Genomic DNA, 16,854 nt, shown 5'->3' with positions numbered 1-16,854 from the left:
ATGAAAGTATCAGGCTACCAAAAAAATTAGATCATATATTGAAAATTCCTCTTCTGGGCTGAACTATGGTGGGAAGAAAATGAGAAAGGTGAGCAAGGTGAAACATGAGGTAACCTGGAAGGTGCATTGCACAATAGAGCTGGTTATGTAAGTTATGTGCTTTATTAATGAATAAGCTAATATGTCGTTGTATGTAACAATGTTAGATTTAGGCATTAAGATAGCATAGAAATATAAATGAAATGGGACTCCTCAATATGATCATACTTATGGTAATCAAACAACATAGAGATGAGGTCAGTCTTGTAACTACTAAATACTCTAAATATTAAATACTAAAAACTACTGAAATACTTGAATGCAGAACTCAAGAATCTTAATAAGATGATAGCAAAACAACTGGGGAGTTTAGAAACTCCTGACTTAGATTCAAAAAGAATCCCATTTTAGATATTTTGCAGCTCTGCGACCCTTGGCAAGTAACAACCCAGCCAATTCTCAGTTTTTTTAATTTGTTAAATGGGGATAATAATAGCACTGACCTTACTGAGTTGATGTGAGGATCAGGTCAGATAATACTTTGAGCTCTGCAAACTTTAAGACTATAGAAATGAGAGCTATTATTATTAATAAGTAAATACTTTTTCATATTTAACTTGTTTTTTTTTTTAGGTTTTTTTAAGGCAATGGGGTTAAGTGGCTTGCCCAAGGCCACACGGCTAGGTAATTATTAAGTGTCTGAGACCAGATTTGAACCCAGGTACTCCTGACTCCAGGGCTGGTGCTTTATCCACTGTGCCACCTAGCCATCCCCTGACCTCTGATTTCTGCTGAGGGAGCTCCTTCCTCTTATAATGAGGATCAGCAGCACCTTCTTCATAAATGGGTCCCTGAGGGTGAAGTGACATTGCCTAGGGTCACACAGTCAAGGTATGTCAGAAGTGGCACTTGAAACCAGGCCCTTTTAACTCAGAGAACCATGGTGGGAAGAATTCTATTCCTGTGCTACATTGCCTCTCATAGTAAAAGCATTACAGTAATCAAAAGCATCTGATTTTTAGAAATTAAATTGCATTCGGATATCAAATCCAGACCCCAATTTCCTTTATAATTCAGAAAAACCCTTAACTCTACAGTAACTTTCCATTTTGAGTACAGGCATCATTACTTATAAACGCAATCCAAATTTTAGTTATTCTGCACGATTAAAATAAAAGATGGAATTTTAGAGGCAGCTAGGTGGCACAGTGGATAAAGCACCAGCCCTGGAGTCAGGAGACCTGAATTAAAATCCAGCGTGTGACACTTAATGCTTACTTAGCATCATGACCTTAGGCAAGTCACAACTCCATTGCCTTGAAAAAAAAAAGAAAATACCAATTTCTATGTAAAATACATCATTAAAACATGTTAAGATAATTAAAGCTTATGTTGGGGTCAGAATATTCTTTGACAAAATTCATACAAACAAGTAGTATTTCAGAATTAACTACATTCAAACTATAAAGGATTATTTTAAAGTATTATAATTAAAGTATTATTATAAAGTTACTCATATTTTATTTGTATTTAAAACATAAATTTGTATATAAGATATTTAACTAACAAGAGGTAAAAAGTTTATTCAACTCAAATTAAACATATGAGGACTTCCATTTTAATAGCCATACATATAATAATTGAAATGTAATTTTTTAGAAATCCTGTATCAAAACCTGATAAGAAAGATTATGTAACTTTTCAAAGGTCACAGAGCTAATAAGTATTTTTGGTGGGATTCTAACCTAGACTTTCTAATTCCAAGTCCAATAATACCTCCACTTCCCAGGTTATCTCCAAAACAATTTATTATCAATAATATTTTTATCACCTTATTAGGATACTTGATATCTGGATTAAAGTATTTTGATCATTACTAGATGTAATTACATCTAGTAATTAGTAATTACATATTGAAGATTCTTTTTTATTTACAGCATTTTCTTGAATGCTTAAATCTTAACTTAAAATTTCCTTAAAAATAAATTATTTTTTAATCTGGTCCAAAACAAAATAATGAACTCTTGACAAAATGTGGAAGATTTGACAAGTGCTTTTGAAGCTATAACATAAAGAAGATTCCTTGCATTTTTTCCATTAAGTATGCCCATTACAGTGGAGACAAACTTCATATGTTCTTCTGCTATTATTTCCCAATCTCCAGGACTTTGGGAGAATTGCTTCACCGCTTTGGACCTTACTTTCCTCAGGTATAAAATGAATGAGTTGAACTAGATGCCCTTGAGGGTCTCTTCTAGTTCTAAAATACTGTTGATTCATTCTGGGCCTCAGTTTCTTTAGCTATATAAAATGATGAAGTTAAACAAAATGGAGTCCATGATCATTTTCAGTTCTAAAATTCTGGAAGATCAATTTACAATTTTGTCCTTATCAAGGGAAGAAATAGTTGCTGTAAATTCATAGAACCATATCTAATGGAGAATTGGTCCAATAGCCACTAATATGCCCTCTAAGTTGCCGATATGCATAACTACACATGATATATAATCAGTTGAAGGAAGCAATCATGAAAGTTTTCTAGTTCAGTTTCTCACAGCAAGTAAGAATTTTCTTTGTGAAGTTTTGTATAAGTATCTAAATGTACTTCTGGTTTGTGCTTCTGATAAACTACCATTATTTTGTTATATCACTATAGAAGCAGTACATGTTCATTGCTGGAAAAAGATAAGGGAGAAAAGACATTTCTAACTGTACTATTCAGCATTTTTTGGGGGGGTAGTTTTGCTTTTCACAAGGTTGAATCCCTCACCTAATCCTGAGGAAGTCAATCCCCCCTGGTCCTTAATCATGAAATTGTTCAAATTTTTTTTGTAACTGTATTTTTAATATAATTGGTTTCTTTTGTAATGCTAGATCTTATATTATGCATTTAAAAATATTTTGAGAAGGGATACAAAAAAGTTAAGAACCACTGTCCTAAGTTTCATATTTGACAATTCCCATTATCTTAGGTGTCCTGATCACAGGTAGATTAAGCAGGCAAGACAATTTAATTAAATGAATGTATGTCATAATATGTCCAACTTGGGCATTTCCAGTTTGAAAGAACCTAAATCAATCTTAGCTTGGTGGACTTTCAGGCAGTGTAACTAAGAGAGGAAAAAGGATGCTTTTTGTGGTTCTCCTGCCTTCTCTCTTTTCCTAAGGTTCTCTTAGTATGGTGCTTCCTAGCTGAATTGCCCCTCCAAAAAAGGAAAAGAGAGGGCTCAGTTAATGACAGAAAATGGTTTTATTCCATTCACAGTCAAGCTTGGGTATGGGATAACATCTGCTCTGTCCCAATGTTCAACATCTGCTGGAGAAGTCTGTTCTGGGAATTTGAACCTCCTTAGGTTAAATGATCTAGGATCATCAAAAAGGCTTCTGAAAAACCTCCTACTTCAATGGTCCACCAGTTGATGCTTGTTCCTTTGTACTTTTAGAGGAACTATTATTCACTAGGGATTGACTCAAGGTATTTGCCTTCCTTGGCCTAGGGAAGGCACAGATATTTTCATTAGGTCTTGGACAAAACCATCTTCAGATCCTTATCCAAGCTGGATGATGGGCTAAACCAGGTTTGACTTTTGAGTGTCAAGATGGAATTAGAGGAGCTGGCCTGCCTGTAAAGTCAACTAATTATTCCATTATATATACAATATTCATTTTTATTGCTAAATATAAATATATAAGCATATAGTATTTGTTGTTGTTAAAGTAGCATATTTATCTAATCACAACATAAAAAAATTGGGGTACTGATTGTCACTGCAGTCTTACCACTGCTACTATGCTATAATGCTTTTTGGAATTTTGAAGGAAGGCTACGTTGGAAGCTCAAGGAGGGAATATGTAAGAAGTATAGGAGAGTTTTTCTAAAAAGTGAAAATTAAGCCCACTAAATGATATTAGTAAATAAACCTAAAATATAATATCAGAATATATATATTTTACATATAAAATTAATTATTAGTGTTTCAAATGAAATTCCTTATTAAATATAATGAAAGGAAAACTTCTTGGCTTTGGAGAAATAAAAGCATACTTATGAAGCTGAAGCAGTCCTGATAACCTTGCTATAAAATGATGGAGAAATAGTGAAGGTACAGCAGTAAGAAACCTGGAATGATAAAAGAGTTCAAAGATCTTACTTATTCAGGAGAGTCAAAGAAACTAGGTTTGTAATCTTTATGAAGAAGTAAGATGAAGGTAGTAACTCACCAAGATATAAAAAGGGAATAAGTTGACAGATACAAGATTATTTTCAAAAGGAGCTTTCAAATTTAATGAAAGGAGGGTCTGGGCACTATAGGCATTGAGTTGAAATTTCTCAGCAACAGAAGCATTTAATATATGGAATCAACCAGGAGTAGAAGTAACAGAAGCAAATAATGTGAACTCTTTTCAAAGAAGTATTCTTTTGTGCCCTACAGCTGGAGCTCACTTTGAAGAAACAGTTCCTTTAACTTAGGAACATCTTACCCAGGTTTCAACCCCTAACTACTCATTCTAGCCCATACTTGCCTACTCTTCATGGTGATCTCAGCATTCTGAGATTAGTTTAAAACAAGAAGTATTTTGGCATCATTCAACTGGATGAATAAGGGATGTATTGATAGAAAAATACAACTCTTCCAAACATTCTCTCTCTCTCTTGGATCAAAAAGACAAGAAATTCCAAATCAAAGAACTTAACAGTATCAGATAGTTCTCTTTAGTAATTAGTATTTAAAATAATATACTTTGGATTTAATAATTACTATGGAGCTAGATGAAAAATAGCCCTTCCAACAATAAGCTTAAGATAATTTTTGTAGAGGTGAACATGGTATCCAAAGAATAAGGAGATAAATGAGACTAATGTTCAGATGTTGAATTATACTCCATATTGTTTTAGTAAATATTATTGGAAAGAATATAACTTTTAGTCATATTTTGCATTTAGGATTGAAATATTATAATACAAACTATATACAAGTGATCAAGTGATATATATATATATATATATATATATATATATATATATGTATGTATATCAAAGAACTTGGTCCAATGACCACTGCTCCCATATAGTAGGTTATAATGCAAATATTTAGATGACAAACAATGACTTTGTAAACCTTTGTAAATATATACAAGTAAAAAAACAACCCCAATTTAATTTCAAAGTTTACTAGCAAAAGGTCATATGTACTTCTGTATATTTGAAGTTTTATTTGGTTTATAAGTAAAATAATCATACTAAACAATCAATGTGGTAAATCATACTATACAATCACTCTGGTAGAAGTTATATATCACAGCTCATAAGTTTTTAAATTATGAATATCTTACCAAAGTATGTTCCACTGAGACTTAAAACAGTAAAGTGGATTTTGAAAACTCAAAAATCATTAGTCTGATTTACTGTCTCTTTTTTCCTGATAGAAATGTCCACTTTGCAACCTTATATACTGTCACAACATTTTGAGGTATAAATAAAAGTAATGGTCCAAAAGGTCCAACACTGATTTTTGGGTTGTTACTAGAATATGATACAAGCTTCTTTAACTCACCTCCAGATGCCTTTGACCTTTCTTTCAACTTTTCTGCAGCTATTTCACTATAGCTGGGAAGTTCTGACATCTTCACTCCAGATCGAGCTTCTGCTATTAGCTGACGAGCTCGCTCTCTCAGCTGCCGACGTCGCTCTTCATCTTGCTGCTAAGATATATTGAACAGTTGCCAACTCAGTAATTGACAGAAATGCAATTTCATTCTCAATCTGATCATCATGATAGTAACTGGTTTACAGCATGGTGCTTGGCCCACATTATAAATAGGATGCTCCATATCAGTTAGGTGTCACACAATTTTTAAAGGCATCCCAGAATCAGATTTTTTTTAACCATTAAAAATTGCTATATTAAAATCTTCATTTAAAAACATTTTGAGCTAGTTTTATTTTTTAAGTGACTCCCTGGTAAGACATATCACTTAAAAATGATTAGGAATTATATATAAGAAATGTAACACTTAAATCAGTGTTCCATAAATTGAATAACTGGTATAGAAAAGATCCATGATATAGAAATAGAATTAATATTTTTGTCCTTCAAGGATAGTATTTAATCTGTCAATTGTTAATAAAAGCATAAGAGGTCACAATGTTGTAGTATCATATTTATCCAAATAAATGTAAATTTTGTTAGTTGAGATGACAGAATCTATCAAGGTTCTTAGTTTAAAAATAAATACTGATTCACTCAATAAATATTTATTAATTATAAGATTGGGGATGTAGGAAGCACAAGAATGAGTAAGGCATGGGCCCATTCAGTCAACAGCAATCAGCAATTATTTATTAAATAACTACTACATGTCAAACACTGGTCTAGGATTCCATTTAATCCCCTACTATAACTTTGGGAGGTAGGTGCTATTATCCAAAGTTTACAGATGAGGAAACTGAGACAGATTACAAGTCTGAACTCTATCTTATAGGAAGAGAGGGTGACTCTATTGGGGAGGGGATCAGCACAAAGTAACAAAACTGGGAAACAGAGCACCGTGAATGAAGAAGAAAGAGAATAAGACCTTGGCTGGACAATGGAGTATATGAATATAAATTTATCAATCAAGAGGGGAGATAAATCAATAATACAAAAACCAGAAAACTAAAGTAGAACCACTAAATATTAGAAGAAAGCTATAAACAGAATCTATTTATTCATTTATGTATTTATTTGCTTGCTTATTTATTATTTATGTGATCTCTCAAGCTAGATGGATCATGGAAGTCTTTTTTAAAAAAATTATTTATTTTTAAATTTTACAATTTTTCTTGCTTCCAAAATCTCACTTCCTCCCCCACCCCCTAACAGAAGTCAGTCTGTTAGTCTTTACATTGTTTCCATGCTATACAATGATCTAAATTGAATGTATTAAAAGAGAAATCATATCCTTAAGAAAAAATAAAAGAGATAGCAAGATTACACAATAAGAAAATATGTTTTTTTTAAATTAAAGGTAATAGTCTTTAGTCTTTGTTCAAACTCCACAATTCTTTCTCTGGATACATATGGTATTCTTCATCACAGATACCCCCAAATTGTCCCTGACTGTTGTGCTTATGGAACAAGCAAGTCCATTAAGGTTGATCATCCACCCCATGTTGCTGTTGTGGTTTACCGCTTTCTTTTGGTTCTGTTCATCTCACTCAACTTCAGTTTATGCAAATCCCCTCAGGCTTCTCTGAATTCCCATCTCTCCTGGTTTCTAACAGAAAAATAGTGTTCCATAAAGATACATATAGCACAATTTGTTCAGCCATTCCCCAATTGATGGACATTCACTCAATTTCCAATTCTTTGCCACCACAAACAGAGCTGCTATGAATATTTTTGTACAAGTGATTTTTCCCCTTCTTCATGATCTCTTCAGGATATAGCCCCAGTAGTGGTATTGCAGGATCAAGGCTATGTACATTTTTATTTCCCTTTGGGCAATAATTCCAAATTGCTCTCCAGAAAGATTGGATGAGTTCATAGCTCCACCAACAATGTTTTAGTGTCTCAGATTTCCCACATTCCTTCCAACATTGATCATTGTTTTTTCTGGTCATATTGGCCAGTCTGAGAGGTGTTGGATCAAGGAAGTCTTCAAAAATTAGTATAACTTGGCCTTGAAAGATGCATAGTATTTCAACAGAAAAAGAAATGGTGAGAGAATAAAGAATCTAGGTATGGAACAGCAGGTACAAAAACATAGATGCAGTAAATTTTGGTGTGTATTTGGGGAATGTGAACTAATCAATGTTTAGAGAAATATACAGAAGGGCAATGGAAGACAAGGCTACAAATATCTGGGACTAGATTTTGGCAAATATGAATTCTGGGTTAAAGCATTTGGACTTTATTCAGTTGGTAACAGAGAAATGATGAAGATTTTTGAGCATAAAAGTCACAAGATTAGTGCCCTATTTAAAAAATATTAATCTGATAGTTGTATGTAAGATGGATTCTAGGGAGGAAACTAGAGGTAAGGAAGACCAATTAGAAGATGATTGCAATAGTCTTTGCTATGTGTTGTGTACCAAATATTCTTGCTATACTGCTTTAGTAAATACCTTTTTCTAAAAGCTAACAGAAGCTACTGGCTTATAATAAATGAAAAACAAGCTGGTGAAGTCTCATGATTTGCAAACTCCTACACTCTCCAGAACAAACTCTAAGACCCTTAATCATCAAGGGTTGCCCCAAGAACTCCCAGCGGAGCAACATTTAAGCCTTCAACCAGTAACTGGGAGGGTTTGGCTATGGGAGTGATCCTGTGCTACCAAAGCAAGAACCAATACTCATTGATACATTAGGTTGCTAAATTACTTTCCATATTCATACTATCTTTGTGAGCATGGGGCCTAGAGGCAGTGTTGTACTCATTTTACAGATAAAGAAACCCTGCCCATGGTCTCACTGGAGGTGAGATTCACGCTCCAATGTTCTGAACTCAAAGTCCAACATTCTATCAACTAATAGATTTGGTTGGTAAAGATCATTGGAGACTTTTAAGGGGAAAAAAAAGTTTCAGTAAGTACATTAGAGACAAAAGGAATAGGGTTAGGGGTTGAAGAGTGATGGTCAGTGATAAGGGAAACAATAAATAAACCAGCAAGCATTTTTATTTTTTTGTTAAGTGCCTACTATGTTTTAGACACCGTGTTATATGTTAGACACAAAAATGAAATGGTCTCTACCAACAAAGAGTTTATTTAGCCAGAGGTCAGAATGAACACATAAACACATCCATATGTGTATACATATACAGCGAGAATATGCTCAACGTAAAACTGGAGGGAGTCAATGGCAATTGCAGGGCTCAAGGATCCTCCTCATCTGAAAAGGTGGTATCTGAACTGAAGGAAATGAAGGATTCTAAGAGGTGGATCTAGTGAGGAGTATGTTCCAGGCATGGGGAATATCTAGTACAGAGGCTGAAAGTAGAGATTAAATGCTGTATATGAGAAATAGCAAGATGGCTAATTTGGCTTGATCACATGTGTCAAGTGTCAATTTGTTGCATAGCTGGAAAAGAAGGTTGTGAAAAGTTTTAAATGTCCATCATAGAAATTTGGATTTAATTCTTGAAGTAGGTTGAAGCCACTGGAATTTACTAAGTAGAGGAGTGACATGTGCTTTAGGAATATCATTTGAGCAACTATGGGGTATATGGTTTACAGAGGGGATAAGACATGAGGCAGAGGAATGATTAGGGGATATTTCAATAGTAAGAGGTGCTAAAGACCTGAAAGATGATGGTGGCTGAATGTCTAACATAGAAGGGAATAGTTAAAAAAATTTTGATAAGATTTCCCAAATGATTGGATATGTGGTATGAGGGAGAGTGATGAGTCAAAGATTGTGAACTTGGGTGACTAGACGAATGACAGTGCCTTTAACAAGAATAAGGGAGCTTCAGAAGAGGGATGGGTTTGAATGATATTATCAGAAGTACTGGGAAAACAACAGTGACAACCAGTGGAAGTGTTGGAAAAACAACAATGATAACTAGTGGGAGTGAATAGCCATAGTGCTACTGGTAAGAGTGTAAGTTATCAGCAAATAAAAGAAAAGAAGAGTAAAGAACTGCTGGGTTTTTTGAACTGGACCCATTGTTCTGCAGCAAGGTGGGGATGAGGTGGGGGAAGGAGAGACAATCAAGTACATAACTTTCACTTATATCCAATATAAACAATGAAGAGGGCTCTTAGCTCAATTATCACTCATAATGACAAGTTGTGTGAAGGTATTGCTTCTTCCTCCCTTGAGGTTCAATCTGAGGGCTGAGGAGTATTTTTTAAAACTCACATATTCTTATATGAGTTTTATTATATCATATATATATATATGTATATATATATATATATGCCAATCTGTTTTATGTATGGTAACTGCACCAAAGTAATGTGTAACAAAAACTCTTTCCCTAGAACCCACTTAGATGAAATTAGATATTTGTTGAACACAACTCACTCCTTTAGATGTATTTTATTATTATTTTTATTATATTTATTTATTATATTTGTTACTGTTCATTTTGGGAATGAACAAGGTAATTATAGGTACAAGTCACAAAAATTCAAAATACACAGGTATATCAGGTAAGGGTGGTAGTAATAAACTAAAATCAAAGAACAATTGTATATATTTCACCTCTTTTAGAGCAAGTATGAGAACTGTAGATGTACATATCATAGAGGTCCTCACAACTAGGTGATTGTACTAGACTATTGGCCAGCCTGAAGTGGTGTAGTTGCCCAGCTTCTCTTCCCTAGGGCTCTGCTTCAGAGTTTGGAGACTACCAGGGAGTCTTGCTTACATCTTCAGCAAGGATGGAAGGAGTACAATTTAACAGGAAGAGGTATTTTCAATGGTTTGAAAATATCTATACTTTTGATAGTGGGCTGTTCTTCAACTATTTTTCCTTTAACTCATTCAATAGATAATGAACTTAAAGGGATAGCAAACTCTTAAATCCAGTTTTCTTTTCATTTCCTAGGAATTGTACTTTTATAATGTCATCACAAATTGGTCAAACCCCTCCCCCCGAACCAATCCAATGCCAACATTTTTTTTGCCAAGGTGCCCTACATTTCTGGGGATTTTCACAATGGTCAACTACCTTCCTGTGGTAGCACCAGGGCAGTTTTCAGTACAAGAACAGAATTTGGGGCAGCCTCTTTCCCCACCTTGGTTAAAGTGATTGTCACTGCTGCCAGCATGTTATATCATAAGAAGGGTCAGGATATCTTTCTAATGCTTATGTCTGAACCCCCATTCTGGTGAACTCTCCTTAATAACAATCCACCAGCTTTATTTAATATCTTCCTCTATCACTGACTGACCCAGTGAATAATGTCTTAATACCATTTAATCAATTAACTTTTACAAAGGGATATTTACTTAAAAGATATAGCAAGAATCAAAGCAAAGAAATGGCTCTTCCCATATCCCACCTCCAAAATATTTGGGCTTACTTTTCCCTTTATCACTTCAGTCAATGGGGTGAGTGGGCTCAAATTTAAAGTGGTTGCAACAAAGCATTTACCCTATCACATTCTTGGTAAAGGAACTCTGTCTGTCAGTCAGCAAACATTTTATTAAGCACCTAGCATTCATTTGCCATGCATTGTGCTGGGTACTGCTGAGGAAACAAAGAAAGGGAGAATAAGAGTCATCCTGCTTTTCAAGGAGTTTACAATCTAATAGGGAAGACAACGTGCAAACAATTATATACAATCAAGATATATGCAGGATAAATGGGAGATAATCAATAGAATGCACAAGCATTAAAAGGAGTAGGGACTTAAAGGAAGTCAGGAAAGCCAGGAGGGAGAAATGAGGAAGAAAAGAATTCCAGACATGGGAGACAGCCAGTAAAAAAAAATCCAGGAGATGGGAGTGTCTTGTGTGGGAAACAGCAAGAAGGCTAGTGGCACTGGATCCCAGAGTATATAAAGGGGATTAAAGAGTAAGAAGACTGGAAAGGGAGGGGAGGGAGATTATGAAGGGATCTGAACCCCAAATAAAAGATTTTACATTTGATCCTGGAGAAGAGAGGGAACAACTGGAGTTTATTGAATAAAAGGGTGAGTTGGACAGACTTGCCCTTTATTAAGATCCCTTGAACAGGTGAGTGAAGGATACACTACATTGGGGAGAGACTTGAGGAAGAAAACCAACCAGCAGGGCATTGCTGCAGTCTAGGAGTGAGGAGATGAGGGTCTGCACCAGGCTGATGGCAGTGTCAAAGGAGAGTAGGGGTATTGGAGAGATGTTAAAAGGGTAAAATTGACAGGACTTTCTCTCCTCCCCAACCCCCAGACTAATTTGTGCTTACTTTAGGATTAGCACATTCACTTTGGCCTAACTAGTCAGGGCTGGTTTTAGTTGCAATTTGAGGAGAACATAAAAAAGCTCCCCCATACTTCTTTCCATTCCTTCCACCCCATTTTCCCTATCCCAGACACTGAGATTTTTTTTTAAAGTACTACTTCTGTTTCTTTGACCCTTTGAAGTCTCACAAGGCATTGTACCAAAGGAAAGAAGACAAAAACAGGAGGTGGCCCTTTTGGAGACAAAGGCTTGCCTGGTGGAAGGAAAGACAGCCTGGAGGAGCTACGTGCTTGACCCGCCAGCAATGGACCACCTCTTGAGCCAAGGGCTGCACTATGCCCGGAAGCCAGAGATTGACTCCTTCAGTGGCTGTGCTGCATCTGGCAGTGAACTGGTGGGGGGAATGCTTTGTACTAGCTGCTTTAAGTTTGAACCCATTCCTTCCTCTCCTCCTCACCCCCCAGAGGTGATAGAAGGAGGGCATGCCCTAGTTCAAGTTTTCTTTTTTTTTGGGGGGGGTGTTTGTTTTTGCTTTGATTAAATGCATTTTGTTAAAGTTAATTTATGATATTGGGGCACTATCAATGAACCAAAGTCAAGGAGTACATATATTTAGTGAATTTACATCAGGGGAAAACCTACTAGAATGAGGGTTCAAGCTGAGCATCAGAAAGGCAAGCTACCCCTTAGGGGTACACTTAGAATCCTGAGGGGAAACGGAACTGTAGCTTCACCCTCCTCGGACCAGAATTGCCAGACCAAAACGGAGTTGAGGTTGAAAAGCCTCCATTGTTTATGTAGATTGTATGGAAAAATGGGAGAAATAAGAAGGTATTCCTAGAGCAGCCAAACAGGACAACCATGGACCAGAATGCACCTGATTAAAAGAGGCATTTGTATCTTTATTAATTACTTTGTGTATGTTCCTTCAATTAAATCCTTTTTTTGTCCCTCTGTGTTTGGGGGTATCAGCAGGAGAAAAAACAATAGGGAACTGGACAATGATAAACCGTGAACCCACATGCACAGCTGACTGTTGTGAAGACATATACTTTCTCCTGGGGCAACCTTCCTTTTTACTAAGGGCAGGCTTATAAGTTCTACAATGTATCTTAGAGGTTGAAGGAACCATTAAGAGATCATCCAAGTCAAACCTCATAACTTTATAAATAGAGAAATGGAGATCATAGGATCATCGATTTAGTGTTGGAAGGAATCTTCAAAGTCATTTAATCTAACTCACTCATTTTACAAGAAATTTTGGTCCAGAAAGATTGAGATTGGTCTATAGTTATGTGCAGTAGCTCTAGGACTACAGAAGGTAGATGACTTGCCCAAGATCATACAAATACATAGTAGCACCGAGGGGACTAGAACTTAGGCCTCCTGACTCATCATGAGATCCTTTAGTTGCTATCATGCTGCCTTCCTTTTATCATTATCAATGGAAGGAAAAAAAGAAACCAGAAGACAGTTACTATAGGAGCCAGGAGAGCAGAAGAGATGGGGGTTGCAAAAGAATGCGGCACAAAAAAGTAAAAAAAAAAAAAAAGATTAAAACCCAGTTTTTAAGCAGTTTGGAAATATGGGAAAAATTGGAGAAATAGAAATTCAGGTTTTATTTAAACAATAGCATCAAATTACATGATAAAGTGAAGAAATTACTAAATTTATATATTACAAATTTATTAAGCTGAAAACATTAATGGAAACTAATAGTTTACACCAGGCACCAAGTTTTAAGTTAATTTCATTATACAAGTATAAAAGATATATGTAGAGCTAGAGTTTAGTTAGTTAAACTAAGATATAGTAATCCATTAAGTTTAAAATTTGAATGAAATGAATAAGCATATCTTTTTTGAAACTGAAATGGGAACCTATTCTTATAAGGGATATCTAAGATATGTAAACACCATTCCATGCTTCTCCCCCTCAGAGCTGCCTTCCCTCTACCCCCACCCCAAGAAAAAAGGGGAAAAGAACACTTTCCATCTGCAAAGGTTTCTACAGAGTGCTACTTAGCTTGGGCAATCATTAATAAAACCAACACTAAATCCTAATTAGCTACATTTTATCCATTTCCATGTAAATTGTTTGTTTGTACGTATTTACTCATCATTGTTCTTCATACAATAGAAAAAAATGCAAATGAACGAATCAGAAAGCAGCCCTAATGGGACTTTCTGTTTATAACCATTAGCCCAGAGGTGTGCTGTAATTCAATTCTCTAGCAGCAAGATTTAGCCTCATTAACAGCCTGCATGGGCAGGTTACAACTCATAAAACCCTACAGTAAACAAAGTCCGTGGACACAGCTCAGAATCTTGAGCCTGACTGACAGAATTCTAGTTCCCTATCAGATTGCCTTGGTTTACTTTTCTCCTAATGTCCTAACACTACAGAGACAATTTTGCTTGGGCCAAGAGCTCTCCAGTGGGATAGCATATCTGCAGTGTTTGTTTTCTCACTCCTTTCCTTCTCTCAAGACTGAGCAACCTAGAAAAAAAAATTGTTAAAAGTATAATTTGGAAATGCTTACTATTATTATACTAATTAAATATACATTTTAATGAATTGTATCTGACAATTTTCTTAATTTCCAGTTTATCACAACTAAAATGACTTCATTTGAATATTTCCTACATAGATGTCTCAAGGAATCTGGGGTAAGGTAAAATATTTTAAAAGTGGATTGTGTTAAATTTAATGACCAAGATAATAATTGATATCCTTCAAATATTAAAATGTCCATGAATGAGTACTTGAGATGAAAAAGAGACCAGAGGAACTGTGCTAATTTTACTTTGTGCAGTTCCTATATGATCAGTAAAGATATATGTAATGTACGTATGTATCTGATGATACTTCATTTCTAAGAACACTAAAATTAACTACATATCTCATCCATTTTGACTACAAAAAATAAGCATAAGCTCAATATTATTCTCTTATAAAAAGGCAGTAACTCAGATTTGCATATCATTTATTCACTAGTGGCTAAACAGGAAAAAGCTGGTGTGCATGTGTGTACATAAAGGCAAGTTTTAGAAGCTAGCTAGGGGAAAAAAACATCATTACAAATGAAAATGACATAATAACTTTAGAGTTATAGATCAGAAATATTAACTCATTTTCTTATTTAGTCCAGGAGACTAGACCAAATTTCTTTTTTGTTTTGAGATTGAGGAGACCTATTGTTTTAAAATGCTAATTTTAATACTTAATTAGCTTTATTAGTCTACAATAAACACCTATTACTTTCAATAATTATTGCTAATAAGTATTGTGATTCTTCATATTATTAAGAGCATTCCCGTCATAAAATGTGTCTCTTCTATTTGTTAATATTCAGTATGAGTTAAAACTACAGACATAAACAGCTAGATATCTAGTAAGGCTGCCCCTCCCACCCCCACCCCCAATTTAATTTTGCTACTAGAAGAAATGTAATCACTAGTAGTCAAATAACTTTTCTGGGGAAGCATTAATATTTTTAAAAAAAACAGATTATTAATTTTTATATCTATAAACAGAGGGCTCCTGTAATTGGCTATTTAGTTATTCTGTTGAATTCTTCTTTGGGCTATTGTCACCACAACAACAAAGGAAGTTAAGTGGCAAAAAAACTAAGTTGTTTATGTTGATATTATGAGTGGTTGAAAAACTCAGGTCTAGGACCTTAAATTAGAGTATCTGGAAAACTGCTGGATAAATGACCATATTTAAACTTTGTTTTTCCCATGATCAATATCCTTAGCAAGGAGTAAAGCCCTTCTATGGCATAATACCAGACCTACTTCAAGACAAGAGACACTGCACATGAATCCTATGATGAAAAATATTAGTTTCTCCTATAAGTACATAACACAGTTGGGAAAGCATAAAAATTTAAAGTTTTTGCTCGTTCTTTTAAAATGTTCAAAATTCTGCTATAGATGTACAAGCAAAACTTCACCATTATAGGGACAAACTCCTCAAGAATGAGTAATGTAATTCCTTGTTTCCCCTCCCATAAAAATGTATTGGTATGCAATTTTTATATTTCACAGTTCACCGACATCTCGGCAAGCTTTCTTCCACTGCTTCAATGGTGCTACTTTTAATTTTATCCTCCTTAGTCGTAGTAATTAAAGTGATCAGCAGTGGCATCCCAGCGGCTTTGACACAGCTACAACCCCCTAACAGACTTCTGCTTTTAAGGAGAAGAGGAAGAAAAAGAACTAGAGTTTCATTTCACAGGAACAAGAAAATCAAGCTTCTCCAATCCTCAACTTTATCCAATTGTTCTTTCAGCAGTCTTTGGATCTGAAGAAACAACTAAAAATGGCTGCCATAGGGGGTCCTTTTTGTACTTGCCGAAAATGTCAGTGACTGACATCACTTTAGTCCAGAACGATGCTATGGATTTGTGAAGGTGAATTAGAACATGAGAAACTGTCATTGTAGCTACAGAGAACACTACCTACCCAAGGGTGTCCTTTTCAATGGTATTTAATGTTTGCAGCAGACTTGATTTAATAAAATATAAAACAGAGGCATTGTCTCTTTGAGAACTGTCTACACACACACACACACATTTGTTCATGAAATTAGTTTAGCAAAAATACTTCTCATCTTTTATATAATTTCAAATAATGTCTGTATCTAGTTTTGTTAAGTTTCATATATGAAGAATAAAGAACCCTAATAAATTTTAACCCATCTCAAAACAAAGAGACTATGACTCTACTTAACACTGCTAACTGTTCAAATGATTCTTTTCTCCAAATTGCTCATGAAATACCTCGATTACATAGTAGGAGCTAAGAAAAAGAACTTGACGGCCACCCTTTCATCATCAGACAGGAAGCAAGGCTCTGTTATTAGCCATTAGCCAGAAAGAAAAAAAAAAGAATTCTGTGCTTGTCCAGAGGCAAGGATTACCAAAATGTACCTATTC

At 35.1% G+C, this 16,854-nt stretch overlaps 1 protein-coding gene and 1 long non-coding RNA gene across 14 annotated transcripts in view; both read right to left on the bottom strand.

Moving 5' to 3' along the window:
- Positions 1–16,854, bottom strand: part of EHBP1 (EH domain binding protein 1) — a 369,287-nt gene that overhangs the window by 83,630 nt on the left and 268,803 nt on the right. For all 13 annotated transcript variants that reach the window (XM_074207073.1, XM_074207081.1, XM_074206989.1 and 10 more), the window contains one exon: positions 5,595–5,742. In XM_074207073.1, the coding sequence (XP_074063174.1) occupies positions 5,595–5,742 (148 nt within the window). The remainder of the gene's footprint in view (positions 1–5,594; positions 5,743–16,854) is intronic.
- On the bottom strand, positions 691–5,069 carry LOC141502378 (uncharacterized). The gene is made up of 2 exons (XR_012472506.1): positions 1,281–5,069; positions 691–766 (listed from the first exon to the last, which is right to left on the bottom strand). It is a non-coding gene; the product is annotated as an uncharacterized LOC141502378 (long non-coding RNA).

This window comes from Macrotis lagotis, chromosome 1 (assembly GCF_037893015.1).
Source record: "Macrotis lagotis isolate mMagLag1 chromosome 1, bilby.v1.9.chrom.fasta, whole genome shotgun sequence".
NCBI classification, from domain to species: Eukaryota; Metazoa; Chordata; class Mammalia; order Peramelemorphia; family Peramelidae; genus Macrotis; species Macrotis lagotis.
The sequence above is the reverse complement of the archived record's forward strand: the minus strand, read 5'-3'. Positions and strand labels throughout refer to the sequence as shown.